Source organism: Mytilus californianus, unplaced genomic scaffold (genome assembly GCF_021869535.1).
Source record: "Mytilus californianus isolate M0D057914Y unplaced genomic scaffold, xbMytCali1.0.p SCAF_12, whole genome shotgun sequence".
NCBI classification, from domain to species: domain Eukaryota; kingdom Metazoa; phylum Mollusca; class Bivalvia; order Mytilida; family Mytilidae; genus Mytilus; species Mytilus californianus.
In genome coordinates, this window is record NW_026262604.1 from 63,498,642 (window position 1) to 63,523,590 (window position 24,949).

The window sequence follows — 24,949 nt, forward strand, 5'->3', positions numbered from 1 at the left end:
ACACTTATAACTGACTTCTTCTAATCACAGTCAATTATTTCAATTCAAAAGCAAACACAAATTCAGCAACAATCTTTTGGTGACGCGGCAGTCAGCGGTCTTAGGTTCACGTATTGCTTTTCTTTTTTTTAAAGAAAGCAACTTGTTTTTATATATAGCGACCGCCATTGACAGTAAAACCTCGTCTGACCCACTAAACAAGCCCCTGAGACTTATGCATTTGTGATAATTTAACGATGGATTGCAAACAAATTTCAATCTCCCAATCTACACATGATTTTGGTTCCCCGTAGATAGAAATACCGGGCGTCCGTACCTCCGCGGTTTGTTCGTCCGTACGTCCCTCCGTCCGTACATCCGTCCGTCCGGTCTTGTGTGCAATTCTTGCCAGATTGTTATGAAATGTGTATCAAATGTTTATATAAGAAATGTTGCGGATGAGTTCGAGAATCGGTGCCATTCAATTATTTTTGGAAAGATTGGAACTATTGTTCCAATTCTTTCCTAAGGCATCGGCCTCACAAACAGAAAGTAGACCGTTTAGCTACTAATTCAGTAATCATATCTTTACACACTGATAAACAGCTCTCAATTATTCTCATGTCGGTGTACATATGCACAAATGAACTGTAAAAATAATGCTTACATCTTAATTTAAAGCAGTTTTCCTTTATGAACAATTATAGTCCGTACTATTTTTCAATTTACTGGCTATTTTTTTTTAATTAAGTTAGAGTATTGATACAATATCAGTATGCTTGACAATTGTCATGATCAAGGAACATGCAATTTAACACAAAGGGTGGGGCGATAATTGGAATTGTATTATATATATATATAGACCACTCCGCTTTAATGCCAATGGTAATTGACCAATATGACATAACTATTGAGTTTATACATGACATGGCAGATCAATCAACACAGGACCTCATTGTATCAGATAGATGTTTGGTCTATATAGGTTAGTGTTATTAGGTACACGTGGTCTCTGTCTCCATGTGTAATTGATACATTTTATTAAATGTGCATTTCTTTAATAAAATTATATACAGATGATAGAATTAATCTTTTACAATGCATTAAATAAAAGATCTGTAAATTTTGTCTCAAAGATGATTGATTCAGGATTAATATAATGCATTTTTTTAAAAGAAAAGGCCAAAAAAGAAAATCCGTATGAGTAAATATTCAAAGTAGGGTCTAATTTCCTTGCAAAATCTGCGCAACAATAATATGTATTTATTCCATATAAATTTAGGTTACATTTATCAGTAAAGGTAAGTGTATATTCTAATACAGGAAATACAATGAAATATTTGCCCTCATTTTAACAAAGAGTAAGATAAATGTCTTAAACCTAATCTGGGAAACATGAAATCAAATTCAATAAAAATCCTTTAAACATTTTTCTTTCTTTCCATTATGTCATAAGATATTTAAATGTCAGTGAAGCTTCTAAGATTAAAATATTAAAAGAATTTGCCTCAAAAATTAAAGTTCTCCATCTTTGGACAATATAAGTTAAACTATATATTAGGTTAAATGATGTGAAAATTACCCATTGCCAACCTACAACCATGCATCTTCAGTGTGATCTATTATTTTTTTTTATCAAATTCAATAAGGCATCCGGGGATCCTGAGGAGTGAGAACATAATTAAACATAATATGTCATCTAATAATCATATAAACCCCCAACCCACCCCCAATAAAAAAAACACCAACCATTCAAGGTAAATTTTGGGAGATCAAAAAAGGACTTTATAATTTGAAGTCTCTCGATTGGTCACATGTTTACTTTAAGAAACTTAAATGATAATTGTTTTTATTACATAATTTCTTCTGTATCAAAATGTATAAATATGATATATTAAGTTGCAATTTAAAAGAAGTTATTATGGAAATTTATTGACCCACCGACAATTACTTTTATTAAGCTATTTTATCTACACTGGAAAATTGCTTATCTTTTTACAAATCTGCAGTAATGTAACTAACAGATACAAGTATGCAATAGTGCTATAGCAAGTTGTTCTTGTCCACCATCACTGCAATGGAAGAGTAAAATATGATTGAAATTATACACACAATTCTTCATATCTTTCCATCAGTGATTTCAGATTACTTTGAATAAAAGAATTATGCCATTGGGAATATAATTTTTTAGACAATTGCATTGTAAGCGCTCTAAATCCTTATTGCTTGCAGGATTAGTATACAAATCTTTAAACAAGGTTTATATCAGCTCTGTCTCTGCAGATTTCGGGAATCAGTGCCGATCAACTATTTAGATAGGAGTTATGCCCTTGGAAATATGAATTATTTGGACAATTGCATTGTAAGCGCTCTCAAGCCTACAGTTCTTGTCAGATGAAATTTGTGTCAAAAGTTTACATCAGGTAAACAAGTTCGAAAATGAATGCCAATGAACTATTTTTACAGGGGTTTATATATTATATAGAAAATAACATTTCAGCGATTTCATGAGGATATAATTTATGAAAAGGTTTAAAAGAACAAAACAGTTATGATCGTAGCAAGACAGATGAAAGTTAAATTTCATTGAAATCAAAGAACATTTGAGCTGCGTCAGATAGAAATCGACCTTATGCTAGTCCAGGTATACATGTACATGTATAAGACTTTGATTGATTTTGGAACATTCAAATACGTAATAAAAGACGAATTTTGGTCTATTTTGTAGATTTTCTTATAACAGCTCAATCTTCAAACGGTAACAGCCTTTGCATAGAATTTTTTTCAACCTGCAAAGGGTTTACAGATGTATTGATTTTCATTTGCATAAGGTCGATTTCTATCCGACGCAGCTCATTTTATACTTCACAATGTTATGAAGGCATAGGTCGTATGGTGACATATAGTTGTTTATATTCTCGTCATGGGATCTCTTGTAGGTATCTCATTTGCAATCATATCACATCTCCTTACTTTCATATAATCGATTCGTTTATGACTTGATCTTTCGACTTCGATAAGGAGAACTGTGAAGTTACCGGATTTTTTCATATAAACTTAGTACACGTCTCCTTATCAAATTATTTTGTTACGTAATGATTTTTTAAAATACTTAGCATGTCAATTGTATTGATCCAATTATGTAAATATGTATGGTATTCAACAAGGTATACATGTACTGTAGAGTATAAACGCTTCAACAGGTTAAAAAAGTACTGAAATTTTTATCAGATTTTATGCTCAAATAGAGCAAAAAAATATATTTGATTACGACCTATCGGATAAACGTCGGCGAAAAGTAGAGTTGAATATTTTATCATTTCTAATTAAAAAAAACCCATTTATACATCATATTGATAGCACGAGATAGGGAGATCCCGTAATATAGATGAATGTCCGGAATGATGCCAGGTCGGGGAAATTTGGATTGTCACTGGAAAATGAGGGTAAATTGAATACGGATAGACATTTAGCCTTGCAACAGGCCACCTACGGACCCTTCAAAGAGTTTTTGCAAGGATTCTGAACGTGCGGAGAGCTTGGCACTCTCTTTACATACGAGGCATCGGATTTAACGTCCCCATTCTAACCGGACGTGGCTGCGTACTTGTACATCCCAAACAGCCAAACTGACGCCCCACTTTGGGAAGGGTTTTATTTCCGGTCGGAAAAAGACCAAAGGGACCATATTTTTATTCCCTAGTCACCATTAGTGATGTGATACTATCTGGCCACAAACACAATTTGAAGGACCTTGTTTTTGTTTTTTTTTACGTTTAGGAGCATCTAATGCGTCGTAGTAGTTCAATTCAGTTTCTTTTATGTTCCTCCTTTTATAGTGGAGAACTACTCTAAAGTATCGTTTTGAAGAATATGAACACTTGCTGAAAAAATACCCCATGGGCAGCCCATTTAAGAGAACAATGCCTATGTAAAACTAAAATCTTTTTTAATAATAGTAATCATGCTTAAAAGCCCCAGGTAGACGAAATGCTGGTCTGACGTACAAAATTTAAAGTCTGGTACATGCATCTATGACCATGATGAGTTATTTTTCCAACTGTGTATTATGCTTAAAAATGTTTGCATGTCATACAAATGAAAAAATGTTAATTATTATATTGTGCTACACTTTATATAGCAGGAAATTAAATAAAACACATGCAGATTGTATATAAGTAGGTGGATGGGAATATTTTCAAATCAGAGCATATATACATATACAAATAAGGTGATTTGGTATGTTTCCTAATAAGACAACAATCAACCAGAGGTACAATGATGACGGTATAATCAATTATAGGTCAACATAAGGCCTTCAACAATGAAATAAACCCATACCGTATTGTCAGCAAAAAAAAAGGCCCCGACATGAAAAATGTGAAACAATTCAAACGAGAAAACTAACGGCCTAGTTAGTTTATAACAATACAATTTACGAAAAACAAATATGGCAGACATGAACCAACGACAACCACTAAATTACATGCTCCTGACTTGGGGCAGGCACATACAAAATGAGGCGGGGTTCAACAATTGTAGATGCTTTTGTATGTGTCAATCACAAATTTTAAAATCCATATGTTTGTGAAATGTTATAATGTTTTATGTGCAGGGTGAGGTTACAACTGTTAAAAACTTAATAAAGAAGTTTTTACATTAATGCATTTTCAGATGCCATTGACATATTTAAAAGGCGAGAGCGGAGACAAATTAAAGGTGAGAGATATAGACGGTGCCTATACCTTTCCATGGAACAGTCTAGAGAACCATGAAGAGGAGTTTCGATCGATACCGAATTGGAAAGCTAGAGATGATGACGTAATGATTTGTGTATATCCAAAATCTGGTAAAATATTTTTAATCATGGAAAAATCAAGTCATCAAACAATATGTAAATACAACAAAATAAAAAATGATAATTATTTCAAAAATCAGTTATTGCCAGCGTTCGATTACACACATCCTGTTTGTTTATGAAAGAAGACGCAATTTGTATACACCAATAAAACAACAACAATATAACCCACAACAAAACCAATAAGCATCTTGAGGTCAATCTAAAGATCAATTGACATATACGTATCCATATACATTGTATGTCGATGCACAGGTCAACGGCAACCCGAGGTTCTATCAAAACGAATAACCGTAATAAAAGCTATATTCCTTTGATGTCCTGTTCTATGTTCTATGTATGGGGTTTTGTCTCGTGCATCAACTAAATATTCCGTATTTTTTCAGTATCAAATATAAAAGTATTTTTGTTCCATCGAACAAAGAGTGATGAAACTATATATTTGTCATGTTGCTTAATTAAAAGTGTATTCGTTATAATACCGATGTAGCAAGTATTATTGTATTCCCATTTTCTCAAAAAGTAATTTTAAAAGAAAAAAGTTAGCATTAATTTAAGCTGTTACATTTTATATATAACATATATAACTAGGAAGAACAAATATTTCAGAAGTCATACAAAAACAAAAGCGTGCCACTGTTATATCTATATATCTGATCTGACTTCATTCGTTTCCATAAAAACAACAAAGTCGGGACACTTTGAACATATAGTTAGAAATGTTTGTTGGAAACTGTAAGTTTAAGTCTTTTGAAGTGGGTAACTAAAGACAATGCTACCGTAAAATTTGGCATCTCTGGTTGTATTTCTGGGATTTTGTTAGGTTAGAAAAAACCCTTTGTAAGAAATCAGTCGCGAGACACACAAGATATATTGAATTTTATATTTCATAAAACCTTTTTACTTCCCATTTCAGGCAATCACTGGTCTTTTGAAATCCTCAGTATGCTGCTCTCCCAAAAGGCAGAACGTGTAGAAACGTGTAAACAAAGTGGTATGCTTGACTGCATTAGTCAGGAACAGTTTAATAGCATGCCATCTCCGCGAGTTCTCAACACACATTCGTTATTTTCACAACTTCCGATTGACTTTAGAAACAGGAAATGTAAAATCGTTCATATCATTCGGAATCCTAAGGATGTTGCCGTATCATTCTTTCATCATCATTTTGGACTAAAACCCTACGAATTTGACGGAAATTGGGAATCATACCTTCCACGTTTTATGAAAGGAGATGGTAAGTTCTGTTTTCAATTTCTATTAATAAAAGCATTATCGAGACTTTAATGCTGGAAATTTATATCTCGTATGAATTCAGTTGCCAAGATAAAAAAAATGTATATGTTATGCCCCCGCCGCTAGTCGACAGGGGTATTAAGTCTTACCCTTGTCCGTCCGTACGTCCCGAAATTTATTTCCGTGCTCTGATTAAGTTTGCCTCAACCAAACGTATACGCGATGTTTATTACCACTAAACACATATCAAGTTTTAATTTGGATGGCGTCACTTTCACCGTTCTCGAGTTCTGTCAATTCATAAATGGGGGAAAAAATGCTGAATTTTCTGTTTCCGCACTCTAACTTTACTTTGACTCAACCAAATATTATGAAACGTATACACATTCCAAATACCAACTTACACAGATCAGAGTCGAATGTTGGTAATATATATATATATATATATATAATTTTTTATTGAAAAAACGTGCTTTTAATTTGGTTGTTTCTTTTGATCAATTGCTATGTCTTTATGATAATATCAAATAAGAAGTGGTATGTTTGCCAATGGAACACTCCATTATAATTGTTAATCATCTGATTTAACTGTTAATATAATCACGGGTAGTAACCTCGTCATATCGAGAAGCGTTTAGTACAGTGATTTTGTCATAGTTTGGTTAAGATGAACATGGTTGTGTTAAGTTACTTCCCCGGACGATTGCCTCAGTTCTATTCAAACGAGCAAATAAAAAGCAAATAAGATGTTTTAATTTGCATTGTTAGTCAAACGATCTACATTGGAATTGTTGTTTTCAAGAAACTAACTCAGAATAAGCAAACTATCGAAATTGCTATGGGTTGGTTAAGCTATGACACGGTTTGGTTAAGTGTCAAGAAATTCGTCATGGTTTTGATCAAGTTTGTCATGGTTTAGATCCAAATTAATATGTATGTGTTTCAGCTCAATATTGATAGTTTGTTTGAAAACGCTTGTAATTAAACGAAGTTACACAATTTACCAACTGATTAAGAAGAAAAATGGCCTTTAAAACCAAAATTCGATGCTGTTATTGGCAAAGCGTACATTAAGCAATCTAACTGTTCGTGACTTGTCTGTGTATGCAAATCGTACTACTTCGAGTGTCTTGTAAAAGAATTAGGAATAAATGAGCACTCATGTAATCCCACATACAAAAACATCATTTGACAAGGATGAGATTTTGGTGATTCATAAGTCCTTAATAGCTTCAATGAACATTACTTTGAGCAGCAAATCGGAGGACTTACCTTGTTTGTATTAGATACCTAAGCTTCACAAAATTCCATACAAACGGCCGTACATTGCCAGCTCATTTGCATGTTCGACGAAAGAATTGTCCATTAGATTGACAAAGATTCTTTCCTCAATGAAAGAGGGTTTTCAGAAATACCATGAAACTGTTTACTCGCGTAGTGGTATTAACCATATATGGATTTAAAAAAAAAACTCTTAAAGAACTTCTGAATAAATGTAAATCTCGATATTTCTCTGAAATTAGTTCTATCAAAATGTTTAATTTTTCAACCCTGTGTACCACCATTCCGTAAGTGTCATTGAAAAATCGTCTAAAAGAAATAATTTAAATCTACAATGCTTTTCAACATAAAAATGGTAGTGCACGCTATACATTTATTACTTTTGGATACCATGCGGCATATTTTGTTAATAGTGAATAAAAAAATAAAACATGCTACACAGAGGAACAAGTGACCAGTACGCTGGAGTTTCTTATTGACAACTTATTTGTTGAATTTGGAGGTAGACTTTGTCACCAAATTGTAGGTATTTCTATACTGTGCGGCAGCGACCTCTTCTTATCTTCCTATTAGTCGGAGTTCCTTCAGACATTTGTGAATAACAAGAAGATCAAAGAAGCCAGATTATTTAATTTCACATTCATATATATTGTTCTTTCCATTTACAATGCAGACTTTTCTAATTGAATTCCATTAATATATCCCCAAGAACTAGAAATTAAAGGAACAACAGACACGGCTTCCTCTGCCTCATTTTTAGACTTATACCTCGAATTTGACATGAACGATCATCTTAGTACCAGAATCAATGACAAACAAAACGATTCTAATTTTAAAATTATCAGTTTCTCCAACCTTAGTAGCAATATACCAACTTCTCCTGCATATGGGATATACATTTCCCAACTCATTCGTTATTCAAGAGCTTGCAGATACTACTTAGACTTTGTAAACCGTCACCAGTGTCTAAGCAGAAAGTTGATGAACCAGTGGTACATATATGTTAAAGAACGTCTCGTCCTTTTTCCAAAAAAAGTTCATCGGAAGACCTTGTGGGTAAATATTCCCTTTCAACTTCACAAATAATAAACGATGGTCTTTAAGTAAACATTCTAAGTACTGACATTGTTTGTCACCTTAATGCCGTGTTATGGTACTCTTTTATGTGTCTTTGTAAATTATTACTTATTTAACTGTTTAGTCTATTTTTGGCCCAATCCATTTGACGTGGCTCGGTACTTATACATCCCGCCATTGTGTTATTGTGCTATGGTAAATTTTTGTATTCTCGTCTTTCGTTATTGCTTATGTGCTTTGTCTATATGCCTTTTTGTTTTTCTTTGTTGAAATATTTGTTTTGTTTTTATAGTGACTAAGATTATAACACAATGTTGCCTGCTGTACCCTTATTTTTTGACATTTTTGCCTATTATGTCTGTTTGTTTTGTTCACACATCGTCGTCAATATAATGGAATTTTATGCGACTGTCATACATGTGAGAGGTTAAGCTGGCTATAAAACCAGGTTTAATCCACCATTTTCTACAGAAAAAAATGTATGTACCAAGTCAGGAATATGACAGTTGTTATCCATTCGATTGATGTGTTTCAGTTTTTGGTTTTGCCATTTGATTAGGGACTTTCCGTTCTTCAAAGTCCCGTATTTTTGTTATTTTGCTTTTATAATTCAAATAGTCACTGCTCTTTTAAACTTACTTTTGAGATAATAATTACAAAAACAGAAAGAGCTGCTTCTGTTTCACATAGATTATTTTCTCCGTATGTCCATGATTGACTCTGTCGATGATATCGTGAGCGGCATCACTTGTAAAATTTGTAAAAACTATTAGTAAAATTAAAATGAAAAAAAATACACACAAGTTCAGAATTTAGATATATGAAAAATCACAATTCCGAATTAGAATGAAGCCGATTTAATGTCAACTTTTATCAATTATTATTAAGAACGAATAAAAATGATTATATTTTTGTAATATTGTATAATACATTGCTTTTCTCATTTAAATTTTGTTTACATATAATTTGGTCGGAGCCTTTTATGTTCATTGTTGAAGGCCGTACGACGACATATAGTTGCTTACATCTACGTCATTTTGGTCTCCTGTGGATAGTTATCTCATTGGCAGTCAGATTGCATGTACTTAATATATATAATACTACATTGAATGTGCGTATATATGTCCTTTTGTATTCCAAATAAAACGATTTAAAAAAGAGTATTTCAATATATATAATGTCTGTTTATTTTGATCGTTACTCTTCCTTCATTCACGAATAGAATGACATAACTGAACCATGTTCAACATGAAATAAACCATGACACGAATGAACCAAACCATGACACCGAATATTCTGTAATCTCAAATTGTGTGCACTAGGGGCTGTTTTTCTGGAAAATTGACGGCAGTTTTATATCATAACAAAATATGTGATGTAGCAGACAGTAAGTAAACCACTTTTCTTTATGCATTAGAAACGAATCACAACTTTTAAATTTTGACATACGCAAGCATTATTCTGTGTCAAATTAATAACTATATGATACAAATTTTGATGTACTAACATATTAGCTATAAACAAAGATACTTACCAGCTTGAATTTGTTGTCATTAGTTCCTTTAACAAACTATTCGAATGTTTATATTTTGACACTGTTTGTCATCAAAAACACTTAACACAACCATGTTCATCTTAACCAAACTATGAAAAAATCACTGTACTAAACGCTTTTCGATATGACGAGGTTACTACCCGTGATAATACTACTCGTATAAAAAGGGCTAAGATATATAAAATAAAAATATCAATCATCATCAGTAAAAAAATCGGATTCTGGTGCAACGATTTACATGATGAAAACCTTTTTTTGTCTAGAATGTATATCTAGTAGATATACAAATGTCATAGTCATATTTCTAATATAGTAAACAATTTTCGTATATACTTAAAGTTGACTACAACTCCTGGTTTGACTATACAAATGATTGGGAGAAGACAATAATTGACAACCCAGATTATCCAATTCATATCATGTATTACGAGGACATGGTTGAGGTTAGTATGAAATCATTCTTCTTTTACTTAAATGAGTGGCTTTCGAATAAAAAAAATGGTACTCGAGATATTAAGCAAATTGTTTGTATTATTGTTTCGGCAAAGAGTTACGCGTTACTATTTGAAGGGAAGTGACGCGTTTTGCTTTTTAACTCTTACGAAGGTCTTTAAAGTCGATTAACAATACATGAACGATTACAACCTAATCAGTTTTAATCTTCTAAATTAACTTTTATTACTATTATATATCATGTTTTAAAATAGAAAGAGTCGAAGGGTACATGTAAGGGGACGGTCAAAAGCAATAAGTCGATCGATTAATTGATTGATTGGTGTTAAACGCCACTTTCAGCACCATTGGTTATTTGGTGGCGGTCAGTTTTCATTGGCGGAGGAAGCCGGTAAAAACCATGATCGATCTTCGGCAGGATAACTGACAATCCTAGTCAATTAAGATTGGAGTCGAATGCACTTGCTACGTGCGGGGTTCGGACTCACAACCTCGGTGTTGACAATAATTCGAGGAAAACAGACGGATGGTCATTAAAAAAACCCAACGGAAGTAAGAAATGTAACAATAGGGAACGAGTAAATATACCGTGAATCAGAAGGCTGGCGTTAAGATCTAAGACTGCAGAAACGAAAGACTTTTATTAAAGTTAATATGAGTTTTGTTTTGCAGAATATCCATGCTGAAATATTCAAACTGGCCAATTTTCTTGAAGTATGTACTCACAGTACATTAGATTTTATCAACAGTATTGCCTCCCTTTGTACGATAGATAAAATGAGAAATGAGAAAGCTTCTACTGGCGAGTTTTATTGGAAAGAAGACAGCGCTGGTGTATATCGGAAAGGTAAGAATAAGATATATGCAACATGACGGTGCGACTCATTAATTCAGGTGTAACTGTTGACCCCCCACCCCCGGAGCATCTGAGTTCAACCCCGTATTTTTGGTATTGCTCAATCTTTAAATTTCTGAAGATTGTTGGCCTTTTCTTCTTATTGTTCTTTTTGTCATGTTAAGTTTTCTGTAGATTGTTGGTCTTTACTTCTTATTGTTCTTTTTGTCATGTTAAGTTTTCTGTAGATTGTTGGTCTTTACTTCTTATTGTTCTTTTTGTCATGTTAAGTTTTCTGAAGATTGTTGGTCTTTTCTTATTTATGCCATGGTATTGTCTGTTGAACTTTGATAATATATCAATAAAATGTCATCATTACAATTCAACTAACTCTTAACCAAACAATACATCCATATAAAATAAGAAGATGTGGTATGATTGCCAACGAGACAGAGACCAAATGACGTAGATGTTAGCTACTGTTATAGATCGCCGTACGGCCTTCAACAATGAGCAAAATCCATACCGAATAGCAAGCTATCAAAGCCTTCCAATATAACAAAACAATGACATAAAGCGACAAACGACAACCGCTTCATACATCCAGATTATTTCGATACTGTATTTCCCTTAAAATATAGACAATATATTCTATATCTCTTCGATCATTTGTATAATATTTAAGGCTGGAACGATACCTGTTTCGTTTCTTGATTAATCTCGTTTTAATATTACAAACATGATTAAAAATGTAAGGAAAACATCTATGAGGCGGCAACCTAACAACACAAGCAAATCAATAAAAAGACGTCTAAAAATCATTTAGAATTTTAAAGGAGATATAGGTGTCAAGAACTGAATTGTCTCGAGTGAAGACACATCATGAATTAACGTCACAGAGACCATAGAAGATATGGCTTCCACATACAACTCTAAATAATTCAATATAAAGCAGTATAATACCGATGTTTAAATAGATCAATATTGATGTATATGGCAGAAATTGTGGTCGCATCAATTCAATTCGGAGCGAGACTAGATAACATCGATAGGGTTAACATATCTTGTAATGCAAACATCATCCGTATCACTTCATGTAGTAAGTGGCAAATCCAGACACACGACAAAACCTGCAGTACTGTAATGCTAGATTGGCATAATTTAGGCAAAGGGGAGGTGTGCACGTGAGACTGTTTTAACCTCACAATATTGTCAGTCTAAAACCAGTAAGGCTATCTTGACCGTTTGTTGGTCGTTGTTGGTTGTCTTTTTTTGTAAGTCTTTTTTAACGGAGGAATCTGTTGTTGATGTAGAATGCTGTAAGGACCAATGTTCTTGGTAATTCCTGTTATGATTTTGTATACATTGTATGGTACTTTTGAGATCTTTTCCAGAGTTCAAATAACACAACTGAATTACGAAATTGATATACAATACCGATCAACTAGTTTATAATGGCACTTTTGTTGAATTTGTGATTGATTGATTGATTATTTTTGTTTAACGCAAGTTTAAGTGCGCTTAGAGATTGATTGACTGTTTTTGTTTAACGCAAGTTTAAGTGCGCTTAGAGATTGATTGACTGTTATTGTTTAACGCAAGTTTAAGTGCGCTTAGAGATATCATGGCTGCCACTTTTCATTGACGGAGGAAGCTGGAGAGCCCGGAGAAAACCACTGACCTTTAGCAAGAAACCTTGCAATCCTGGTCAATTTAGATCGGAGTTAACGCACTTTGCCACGAGCGGAGTATGTTGAACTCGTCAAGTGATCTTTTTAGAATTTAGTGGTCCTCATGCTGTCGCTGGTCCGAGTAGTTTTTGACTTACATATACATGTATATCCCTGTTAGTGAAATCGCTGAAATATAATAATCTCTCACCAGGGGAATTGTATGTTTAAAACTTTAACGAAAACATTAAAATCAAACACGTGTTTGAACTTGTGTCAAGCTATAAATCGTAACGAACCTAGACAAGCATATCATAATTTTGATAGACACTTCCATAGATCTGAGATCAACATCAAAATTGTATTGTGAAAAGATGACACTTTTGTGGAATTATTTAGTTATATTTTGTGGATTTTTAAAATGGAACTATACACTTGATTCATATATGAGTTATAAAGGAATTCAGGAACTATATTAAAGCTTTAATACGCCGTTGAATCTAATTGTACTTTATGTCCGCTATAAGTTTTAATATATTTCAGGAATTGTTGGAGATTGGAAATCCATGTTTACTGTGACCCAGAACGAAATATTTGATGAACTTTATCATACGCGGATGAATAAATCCAAACTTAATATACGCTTCAGTATACCAGAGAAATTACCAGCAAAAAGTCGATCTGTTTTTCACTAGACACAAGAGTTTCAATGCCGCTTACTTACTGTTTGTTTGTGAGGGACAATGTATCTCGAGCATCATATAATGTTACAGGAGGGTTAAAATCTAGCGTTGAACTTTTCTTTTAAATTTTGGGCGTTTTTATGCTTTCAACTGACTTTAGTATTGAATGTACTTTTATCAACAGTCGTGGGAGTAAACTTTTATCAACAGTCGTGGGAGTAAACTTTTATCAACAGTCGTGGAAGTAAACTTTTATCAACAGTCGTGGAAGTAAACTTTTATCAACAGTCGTGGGAGTAAACTTTTATCAACAGTCGTGGAAGTAAACTTTTATCAACAGTCGTGGAAGTAAACTTTTATCAACAGTCGTGGGAGTAAACTTTTATCAACAGTCGTGGGAGTAAACTTTTATCAACAGTCGTGGAAGTAAACCTTTATCAACAGTCGTGGAAGTAAACTTTTATCAACAGTCGTGGGAGTAAACTTTTATCAACAGTCGTGGGAGTAAACTTTTATCAACAGTCGCGGGAGTAAACTTTTATCAACAGTCGCGGGAGTAAACTTTTATCAACAGTCGTGGGAGTAAACTTTTTGTTTTGTTTTAGGATTTTATATTAGACACGTTAGCCATTAACCTTATTGTCATCAATATGTTGTATACGTAGAATTGAATATGCATTATTATATATGTTACTATCGTATCGCGAGAGTTGACTAAGATATTTGACTTTATTTTTATAATTTAGTGATAAATTGTTTGTTTTTTTGGATTTGGTTTACAAATCAACACAATTGTATTTGTAAATTCTACATGTATTTCGCACGATTTGCAAAATGTTTTGAAGAGGTGGACTCATGTTTTGTGCAGCAAAGGTTAATATTTTCGTATCATTTTTTTCCCCTGTTATCATATACTACGGGTCAACCTTGTGTCGTTGATTAAGGAATATATGTATGATTGGCTGGCATATGTCACTTGGATTTTACTTCTACTAAATCAATTTCTTAAACAAATTTCTATTGGTTATTTGTGGCGTTTGATTTCTTTCTCATTGGCCTATTCCCCACATCTCCTTTTATTTATATGATTAAAGGAAAGAAACATACACTGTATCACTATGAAGCACACTCCATATACATGTATAATATACTATATATAGAATAAATACTGGTACGTAAAGGTTATATATTCCTTCTTCTACTGTTACTCAAATCATGACATGTAAAACTCCACTTTGATTAGACGTTATACTTAGAAACACTTAACAACGACTCTTAGCAACAACATAAATTGTGACAATATAAAAAAAACAAAAAACAGGACAATGACCTAATTGTAGAATTACAAAACCAAACCTTAAAAAATAATTAAAATCTTGAGGAAAATTGAAAACAAATGAATTATGGTTGAAAGTAGTAGCTTTTACAACAATTTTAACTGAAAAACTTTTTCTGAAGATACAAGGTTTTAGTCTATTCCCAAGTAATGATGTACGAGATTTGCACACTTTTTTTACTTTTAGGATTGCATAGTTATAACCAGTCTGACTGGTGACACAATGCCTTGAACTAGTTTAAAAAAATTTAAGATGATAGTTAAGTTTTTATTTGATCTGTTACCCTAACATTATACTGAGGTGAAAAGGAAACAGTCGGTTCCTTTATTGTCAAATTTATAAGACATATTGTACTATTATAAATAAGGTGATATTGTGTACTGTGCCTTAGTACGCTTATCTCATACTAGTATATGAATACATATTTTATAATAAAAAAAGTGACATATAATTTTTGTTTTATTTAATTAGTTGGAAGACCTAGCTGAGTTAAGGGAGCTATCGGTAAAGCATTTGTAACAGTCAGTTTTATCAATGCTTTTTTAAGCATAAATTTTATGTGATACAGAATACGTGTAATCTGTGTTACTTAGAAGCTTAAAATATATTTTATGAAAATGATTACCACAAACGTTTAAGTGATTTTAAGAGTTATGTCCCTTTAAATAGGAGGACTGCGCATGAATTGGTGAAAATCATTGTTCATACAGCAGATAACTTAAGAGAGAAGAAAATAAACCAATAAATAATGTCATTTTTATCAACAATACATGGCAAACCGTCATTACGACCCCAATAAAACACCACTTGATAGCTAATTTTTTCAACAATAAAAGAAATTATTTAGAATATATATTCTCTGTAAACAACCCAAATTATTATTCAAATATAGAAATAAATGAAATTCATCCACCTGCTCTCATTGACACAATATCAGACCTTGATAATGACCGAAGTCCCTATTTAGACTTTGATATTACATAGTTATATCCATTCCATTTTTTTTATACACGTCCAATTTTCCTTTCCTGTTATTTAATTTTTCCCATGATGGTAATTCTCGTTGACTCCCAATGATATGTGTATGTTTGTCAATTGGTTCGATATGCACGTGTTTGCAGTGACGTCTCGGATTTCAATGCAATTAATATTGTCATTACTTCAAAACCTCTACAGCAAGAAAGTAGTCAAATCTTTACTAAATATTACAACTATAGAGATTTACTGTGGAAGTACTGTGATTCCACAAGCAGGAATTTAATAAATAGTGGTATTTCGCATATATACAGATTAAGAAATTCAAATCCCCCTGGTTTATACATTAAGGCAATATAATACTTCCATGTTTTTTAAGACTTATTAATAAAGATTATGATTTGACTCTTGGATTTGTTAGATAAACATACATTCACTTATTGATATTATGAACCAATATTAAAATGTCCCTTTAGTTTTTCTGTATAATATATGTGCTAGGTATTGGACAGTATCAGGTATTCCTGTACTGTTTTCTGACGTGTCTGAATGAAACCTATGGAGTACAGCAACCGATATTAATTGTATGACGGCATAATTTCTAACCAAACAGATTACGTACTTTGAGCTTGCTTTCAGTAACTGCGAGTATTCTTTAATACGATAAATTTGTTATCTAGTCACAGTGTATCGATATTTAAGAGTTACTAGTAAGTGTTTTTCTCTACCAATTTTTATTGTATGGTCTTTTGTATGCGTTTTATTAATCTACTGATCGAGAATAAAAAAAGGGGGGGGGGGGGGGGGGTGAAATCTAACAAAACATCTAGGATTTGTTTGACCCCGTCACATGTTCGCTTACCTGATGCAAAGTCAAGAACCATGTCAATAGTTGTCTAATGTGATATCTTTTATGTGTTTTTTGTGTTTTTTGGTTTTGATGGCATATCTCTGATTGTTTATGTTTCATTTCCTCTCAACTTTTGTATAGACATATTTATCTGTTTTTGAAGACTGTATGTTTCTCGTCTTTTGGATATTTGTCGTCAGTTCGCGGCTGTCTAATTCAAGTATAACTCTTATCCTCGAGCTCTCAGCACAAATAAAAAACTTAAACAATGTTTTTGTTATCTCCCTTTGCACGGCAACTTGGGCAATATAATTTATAACTACACGTATCGACGTGTAATTCATATAAAACTATAAATATTTAAAAGTTTCTTCAGTTTTTCTTGTGCAATGCCTTGAACAAACTATCGCTCGATTCAAGGCAAAAATCATGTTTTAAATAAAACTGAAAATGAAACCAAGTAAGAAAGAGAGATAACAAGAAAACAAATTCAAATTAATGTTTGACGGATTTTTTAGTAATCTACTTGTACATGTATAATTCATTGGTTCCTTTCAGATACATGCTAGTCCGTTAAAGTCTACGGAAACAAAGATTCCCTGTTTGAAGGGTTCCAAGTTATACTGTTTGCATTAAACCTATAAACAGGATATTATGATCATTCTTGCTATTATTATTCGAAGGAAGGTTCATGTTTATGTTGCCAATTTTATTTACGATAATATAATAATTATATAATTTACCTAGACTTTAAACTATGTTGCTCTGTACGTCTTATTCGCCTGTATGTTAAAATTGCGTATATAAACCGCCAATGCCTTACCGTAATCCAGAATTGTTTATCGTTTCATGTTAAAATCTGTTTTCCGTCCCAATTTTTGGACTTATATACTATTGACTTCTTAAAACTTGTTCCCCCTTTTTCCGTTGGTTCACTTGAATTCAGATAATTAGGCCACACCGATTTGGCATCTAGTTCTTTGGACATCTGCTCAAAAAAATATGGGACTAGTGAAACTACCGATAATTAACGATAAGGGTTTGCTTCAAAATGTTAACGGTTTCTGATAGGCAAATGCGTCTTCTGTTTAGTTTTTACCTTCTTAAGGTGTATGGAATGGTGCTGCGGCGGTAGAAGGAATCTGTTCTAGGTGAAGTAGTTGGTTACTGGTCTTCCGGAATAGAGTTATAGATTCTGCATAAGAGCGGCCAAAATCAGAAAATCGCTCTGGACATAGGCTTCGAACAGGGATTACTGTGATTTTGTTGAAAGTGTATAGGGAATTTACATTTTAATGTTCCAAAGACTTATAGGTTCAGGCCTGCTGAAACATGGGTCGGTGAAATTGGTGATTTTATAGTTCTGAGAATAGTTTGAACATAAAAGAAGCACATCGGATCAATATTAAAGTGTCTATGTGAAAAAAAGATGAAACAAATTTCAGAGCGGCACGGAATCCTATATAGTCAAGTGATAACTGTACAAAAATTTTTATCCACAAATACGTATGTAATTTGACTAATGAATAAATCTTATGAGCGTCACGGTGACATTTACATGTTTTCAAGGGGGGGGGGGGGGGGGGGGGGGGCAACATTAATTGTTTCTCGGTTGCTATGTTACGCGTGTGAATGTTAACATAATACAGACTTCATTAAAAGGAATGTGCTTTTAACGCAAAATTCTCTTTCGCCAGGGTTATGGAAAACTACACAATTTAATAAAAAGTTTTATGATCACCGTCACAATTGGTATACTGGAACGATGAGTCTGTGTCTCAACTCAAGTGAGACATGTTTTTGTGGTCTTAGATATTTAGACACCAGACTACATTTAGTCGCATGATCTGTAAATTTACCGATTAGTATCGATTCCTTATCATGTCAGTGATGCATGGAGACACTCTCTGCCGGTACACCCGAGCTCGCTCCGTAACGCATTCGTGTGATTACCCGCTTGGGTTTGTTCATATTATTCATACATTCAAAATTTATGTACGAGTTTTGTATTTTGGGATGCTACTCACATTTTTAATACAGTGACGTAGCCACTCGAAAATAACTTGTAAGCAGTGGGTTGTTCCAGAAGCTGAAAGATTATAATAAAATTCTTATAAAAAAAACCAATGTTTTATAAAATTATTTGTAAGCACATGCTTACAATTCTACACTGTGCTACGCCACTGCGATACGAAAATGTGAAGAAATATAATTAATTAAAATGAAAAACATATTTTGTAGATACATATTAGACATTCGATGACAATTTTGTATACTTTATTTCAACTCGGTCGTTAGATCGTATTGGTTTCGTATTCTTTTATTTTATTTTTTTTTGTAATCAATTCGTGAAAATATAAAAATTAATTTTTATTTCATATTTTTCGTTTGGGTAGATTGTTACTTGAATTGTACTCTACTAACGATAGGTGCGATAATGTGTTTTCTGGTTCGTGCGACCGTCCGTCCGTCCCATGTCAGGTTTATTTTGTTATAAGGTAGTTTACCGTTTAATTGGGGGTAAAATTAATCGTAACTTACTAGTAGTACACATAAATAAAAATAAGGAGATGAGGTATGATTGCCAACGAGACAACTATCCACCAGAGTTCAATTGAAGTGGATGTAAGCAATTATAGGCAACCGTATACGGCCTTCAACAACGAAGAAACCCATACCGGTTATAAAAAGTCCCAACATGATAAATATGAAAAGAATCCATTTAGAAATCTAACGGCCTAAGTTATAACAAAACAATTTACAAAAACCAAATATGACAGACAAGAGCACACGACAACCCCTGAGCTACAGGCTCCTGACTTGGGACAGGCACATAAAGAATGTTGCGAGGTTAAACATGTTTGAAGGCGCCAACCATCCCCCTAGCCTGGGGTAGTGTTGTATCGGCACAACACACGAAGAAACTTTGCGAAACAAAATATGAAAAACAGCAAAAAAACGACAACCACTCAAGATAAGGCTCCACTTAGGACAGGCACATACTAAATGTGGCGGGTTGAACATGTTTGAATGCGCCAACCCTTCCCTAACCTGGGACAGTGGTGTAAAGGCATACTATGCAAAACACCAAACGAAAAAAAAATATGAGAAACAGCAAAAAACGACAACCACTAAATTACAGGCTCCTGACTTTGGACAGGCACATACAGAATGTGGTTGGGTTAAACATGTTTGAAGGCGCCAACATGTTTATTATGAAGTGAAGTTTCAGAAATATATGCGAAATTAGGATTTTGATCATGATTTCGCGGTGTATTAAACATGTACCTGTGATAGCAAGAATTCAGTAATGTTTAGGTAAAAAATTTGGTTTACTATAGTTTTCCATGAAGTCATGGTTACATGAATTTGATATTTAGTACACTTGTTCATTAACAACAAATGTATTCATTCATTTTAATATTTTTTTGAAAATCAATCAGATCTGGTACATTCAAATTAATCTTTTATTTTTTTCTTTCAACAATTCGATTGTATTTAGGTACATATAAGACATTTAAGATATAACTTTACGGATAAATAGATTAACATTATGATTGATCTTAAAACATTCTGTCATGTTAAAAAGTGGGAATAGGAGGAAGACACCGCTCAAACACATCAAACGAATAGTTACAACTGTCATATTCCTGATTTGGTACATGCATTTTCTGATGTAGAAAATAGTGGATTAAACCTGATTTTATAGCTAGCTAAATCTCTCACTTGTATGACAGTCGCTTAAAATTCCATTATATTGACAACAATGTGTGAACAAAACAAACAGACATAATAGGTAAAAATGTCAAAAATAGGGGTACAGCAGTCAACATCGTGTTATAATCTTAATCACTATAAAAACATAGAAATATGTCAACAAAGAAAAAAAAGACATATAGACAAAGCACATCAGCAAAAACGAAAGACAAGAATACAAACATTTGCCTTAGCACAATAAAAAAACAATGACGGGATGGATAAGTACCGAGCCACGCCAAATAGATATGAAGCCACAGTGCTCAGAGAGAACCATTGACCTTTATAAGCAGGAAAACCGACATTTCTTGTCAATTAAGATCGGAGTCGAACGCATCTCAACGTTAGCATGGTTCGAACTTACGATCTCAGAGTTGACAGACTGTAGGGATCAATGTAGCCGCTATTGAATACTGAGGTAACACGTATTTTACTTGTGTGTGAATAAAAGAAAAAGTGTAATACATGTATAGGTCAATAGGTCAACAAGCAACGACACCATACAATGAATAATGATTGATAGATTGACGAATGGTTGCTTAACGTCAAACGGCAACTATTTCAGAGGTACATAGGACGACAACATGCTGATAAGGTATGGATATACCCTCCGTTTTACTAGACAGACAAACAGGGTAAGAACATCAACGAACTAAATCTATCCCATGAGGGTAACATGTCATTGTCATAAGTATATTGGTTTGGAGATTTTTGTTGCCTTTGTTTTGCCAGAAACTACTATATTATTCAAGTACCGGTATAAACGTTGCTAATTTTGTTATCGTTCGTTTCAATACAAAAGTATACACCTGCATATGATGAAATTTTACAGATTGTTTATATGGCATTTTTTATGAATTACTATCAACGCGTACACTTGCTACAATTCCCTATCTTGTTGGTTTCATTCTTACTAGCTGACATGTTTACTGGAACTGCCATACTACTGATTGCCATAGGACACGTATTGCACGTGGATAAAGGCAGGTATAAATATCGTGACAAACACATAGTTATAGTAGTTAATTGAATGGGGTTAAGATTTAGAAATAAATGATTAGGAAAGGACATATAGCATGTCTACTGTCAACCTACAAGTTCCGGTTATTGTTGGGTTCCTGTTGCTCAGTCTTTAGTTATAAGTTGTGTTTTGTATACTATTGTTTGTCTTTTGGTCGTTTTTCGTTTTTTGCCATGGCGTTGTCAATATAAAAAATAAGAAGATGTGGTATAATTGCCAACGATAAAACTCTCCACAAGAGACCAACTGACACAGACATTAACAGCTGTAGGTCACCGCACGGCCTTCAACAATAAGCAAAACCCATACCGCATAGTCAGCTATAAAAGGCCCCGAAATAACAAATGTAAAACAATTCAAACGAGAACACTACCGGCCTAATTTATGTACAAAATAATGAACAGTTTGTTTTCGACTTTACGAGTTTGAATGTCCGTTTGATATCTTTCGCTTTACCTACTCGACCAACGAACGTTTTCATTGTTACTCAACCTAAACGCTCAATAAACTGACTAACGTTCTTGATAAAAGATACTACGTATTTTCATCAGAAGAGATAGACTGTAATAATACTAGATCGGGCAATCAAATTTTATTATTGTTTCCGAATGATGTAAAAATCATTTTTACGATGATATAATAGTTAATAAATAATATTTATCAGGAAGTCCCATATGTTGATTCAGCAATTAAAATTTGGTTATTTCTACGACGTAGTATACAAAAGGGTCTAGATGGGGGTGCCTTCGTTTTTTGTATTCTCAAATCTTTTAGACCAGTATGTTTTATTTTTTCATATTCAAACATCCTTATTATTCTCTAATATGTCATGTGGTATTTGGTGGAGAGTTTTCTCATTGGCAATTTTACCACATCTTCTTATTTTTCTATTTGTCTCTATTCTTTATTATTTGCCCTTTATTGTCTATGTTCACTCATTATTCTCTATTCTGTTATCCCCATCCAAATTCTGATGCAATATATCAACAAATATTGAAACAATTCTAATAGAGTTTTCTCTTTAAATAGAACACTGAATGGTTCTCAGGAGAACTGTTTGAGAAAAATTATTCTTGATTCCGAAATCATTATTTTTCGCCCTGCATTCTTCTCCAATAAAATGACAAGCACAATATTATTAGTACCTAAGATACTATAAGCATAAGGGCATCTACATTTGCTGTATGGAATGATTGTTGATGTACATGTCCGTCTGACAGTTTCATCTGGCCTTGACCTCTTTTTCATGGATCATTGATAACGTTTGATTCATGTAATACCAATATCTTAAAGTCTTTCACATAAATATTAACGCAATCAGTAAATCAGGCGAAACTTTCCAGCGTGCGCATTCTTGTTTCATCTAAAGAATAACAAGTATTACTTGATACATTCTACATCACCCTGCATGGATTAAATAATCAAGTTATAAATTTGTAAATACAAATGTGCGTCCGTAGCGCTTTATTTCTTTGTATTGCTGTTTTATATGGCATAACAATATTTAAAATAGATTCGTTGACTAATAAATCCACGCGCATAATATTGAAAGCATTATATATATAAAAAGAAGATGTTGTATGATTGCCAATGGCACAACTCTCCACAAGAGACCAAATGACACAGAAATTGTCAACTATAGATCACCTTTCGGCCTTCAACAATTAGCTAAGCCCATACCGTATAGTCAGCTATAAAAGGCCCGAAATGACAAATGTAAAACAATTCAAACGAGAAAACTAACGGCCTAATTTATGTACAAAAAATGACATGTATATATTATATATAATAGCACGCACAACCCTTATTTAAGTAAATTACGATTTTCGATTGTTCATTCGGTATAACGAGCCAGTCTGACGAAGCCTTTCAACCGTCGGACGATAAATGTTTCTTTAAATGCGATTTCGTTTGAATAGATTGATTTCAAATTTGATTTCCTCCTACAACAGGAGAATAGTAATTGCATTATCTTTGTAGCTGTGTTTAACTACGACAAAAAGTCGATGTGTTTTCGGCTCTTAATTCCTTTTATCTTTAAAGAATTGATTATAAGGCAGCTTCAAATTTAAATCTATTGATAAAAGTCGAACTAAAGTATTTAAGAAATGCATTCATCGAATATCAGTCATTCGGAGGACAGTTGCTGTAACATATCTTTTAAAATCACTAAATCAGTCTGGGCTATCGCTCATTATTTTGTAATATCGGTTAAGTGGACCAAACTTTTATCTGATACTAGTTTAAGAGTTTTTAAAGATGGGGCATATGGTCCGGGTACACAGTTATCGTCCTTTGATTTTCGTATATAGTCCCTAGTGTGGACAGTGTGTTACTTGTCGATTTTTTTTATACCCCTTCCGAATTTATTTCTCCATGTTTTATGACTCATATAGTAAGTAGGGGGGTGAAATGACACTGTAAAAAAATTTGGGTCATGAATTTTAAAGTAAAGTAGTGATTTGGTCCAGCTGAAAAATGTTAAAAATTAGCACTTCGGAGGCTGTCAAAAGATTTGAAGACCCCCTTAGCATGAAATTGTCCATATTTTGAGTTAGAGCCGATGAAGTTTTCTATAATTTTGATATAATTTGTCCCAAAAGTAGTACAACACACTGTAAAAATATTATTGAGAAAGCGCAGGTGGGATTTTTTTAATTTTCATTTATTGTCTAAAAGAAATGCACTACGAAATAACTGTGTACTCGGACCTAAGAGGTGAAATCTGGAAATATAGAATCTGTACTTTGGCAACTTCCCTGAATGATTTGATGGTGTCAATTTATCAAATAGCATAAAACAAAAGGATTTAAACTTTTATTTGATAGAATTTCTGCAAAAATGACCAATTTTGGCATTTTATGGTCAAAATAAGCATTTCATAGCTTTTTCAATTTTGATGCATAAGTGGCATTCTGACTTTCTATCTGACAGGTTTTTATGTGTCAATATTTGTGTTTCTATGCTTCAATCCAGTTGTATTACTCATTTGTGAACTCTGAATCTACAGAAAAGAAGATTATCTCAGACAATGTGTGCAAAATGTGTTGTATATATGGTCCTCGTCTAACGCCCTGTTTGGATCAAGTTAAATGTGAGGAGCTTGGAACATAAAAGTTGAAGTCCATTATAAAGACCTCACTAAATTTGTATAAAAAGCACTTAACAATGTCTTTTGTGCCTGTTTTATGTCACATAATATCTTTCTTTTCTTCTGTAGGATAGCAAGTGGTTCAAATATAAGCCTGTTGAGACTAAAATTGCATGCATGTTTTTCACTAAAAAGTGAAAAATCTTTGTATCAGACCATACTGTCTGCAAAAAAAGTTGAATGCAAGAGTCTTTTTGTGCTCAGATTTATTGTATCATGTCACCTGAGTATA

The 24,949-nt window shown here is 33.2% G+C and overlaps 1 protein-coding gene and 1 long non-coding RNA gene across 9 annotated transcripts in view; one reads left to right on the plus strand and one right to left on the minus strand.

The window, feature by feature from the left end:
• LOC127722172 (sulfotransferase 1B1-like) overlaps window positions 1-15,415 on the plus strand; it is a 19,193-nt gene extending 3,778 nt beyond the window's left edge. For 2 of the 8 annotated variants that reach the window (XM_052229057.1, XM_052229054.1), the window contains exons 2-7: window positions 4,654-4,828; window positions 5,754-6,074; window positions 10,326-10,429; window positions 11,112-11,286; window positions 13,488-13,940; window positions 14,176-15,415. In XM_052229057.1, the coding sequence (XP_052085017.1) occupies window positions 4,654-4,828; window positions 5,754-6,074; window positions 10,326-10,429; window positions 11,112-11,286; window positions 13,488-13,639 (927 nt within the window). In that variant the 3' untranslated portion in view covers window positions 13,640-13,940; window positions 14,176-15,415. Of the gene's footprint in view, window positions 1-4,653; window positions 4,829-5,753; window positions 6,075-10,325; window positions 10,430-11,111; window positions 11,287-13,487; window positions 13,967-14,175 lie in introns of all 8 variants that reach the window. The other 6 variants (XM_052229058.1, XM_052229055.1, XM_052229056.1 and 3 more) reach the window with 6 other exon arrangements.
• LOC127722181 (uncharacterized) lies at window positions 13,680-14,256 on the minus strand. Its single transcript, XR_007991691.1, has 3 exons — window positions 14,112-14,256; window positions 13,904-14,059; window positions 13,680-13,824 (listed from the first exon to the last, which is right to left on the minus strand). It is a non-coding gene; the product is annotated as an uncharacterized LOC127722181 (long non-coding RNA).
• Window positions 15,416-24,949: the final 9,534 nt, after the last annotated feature.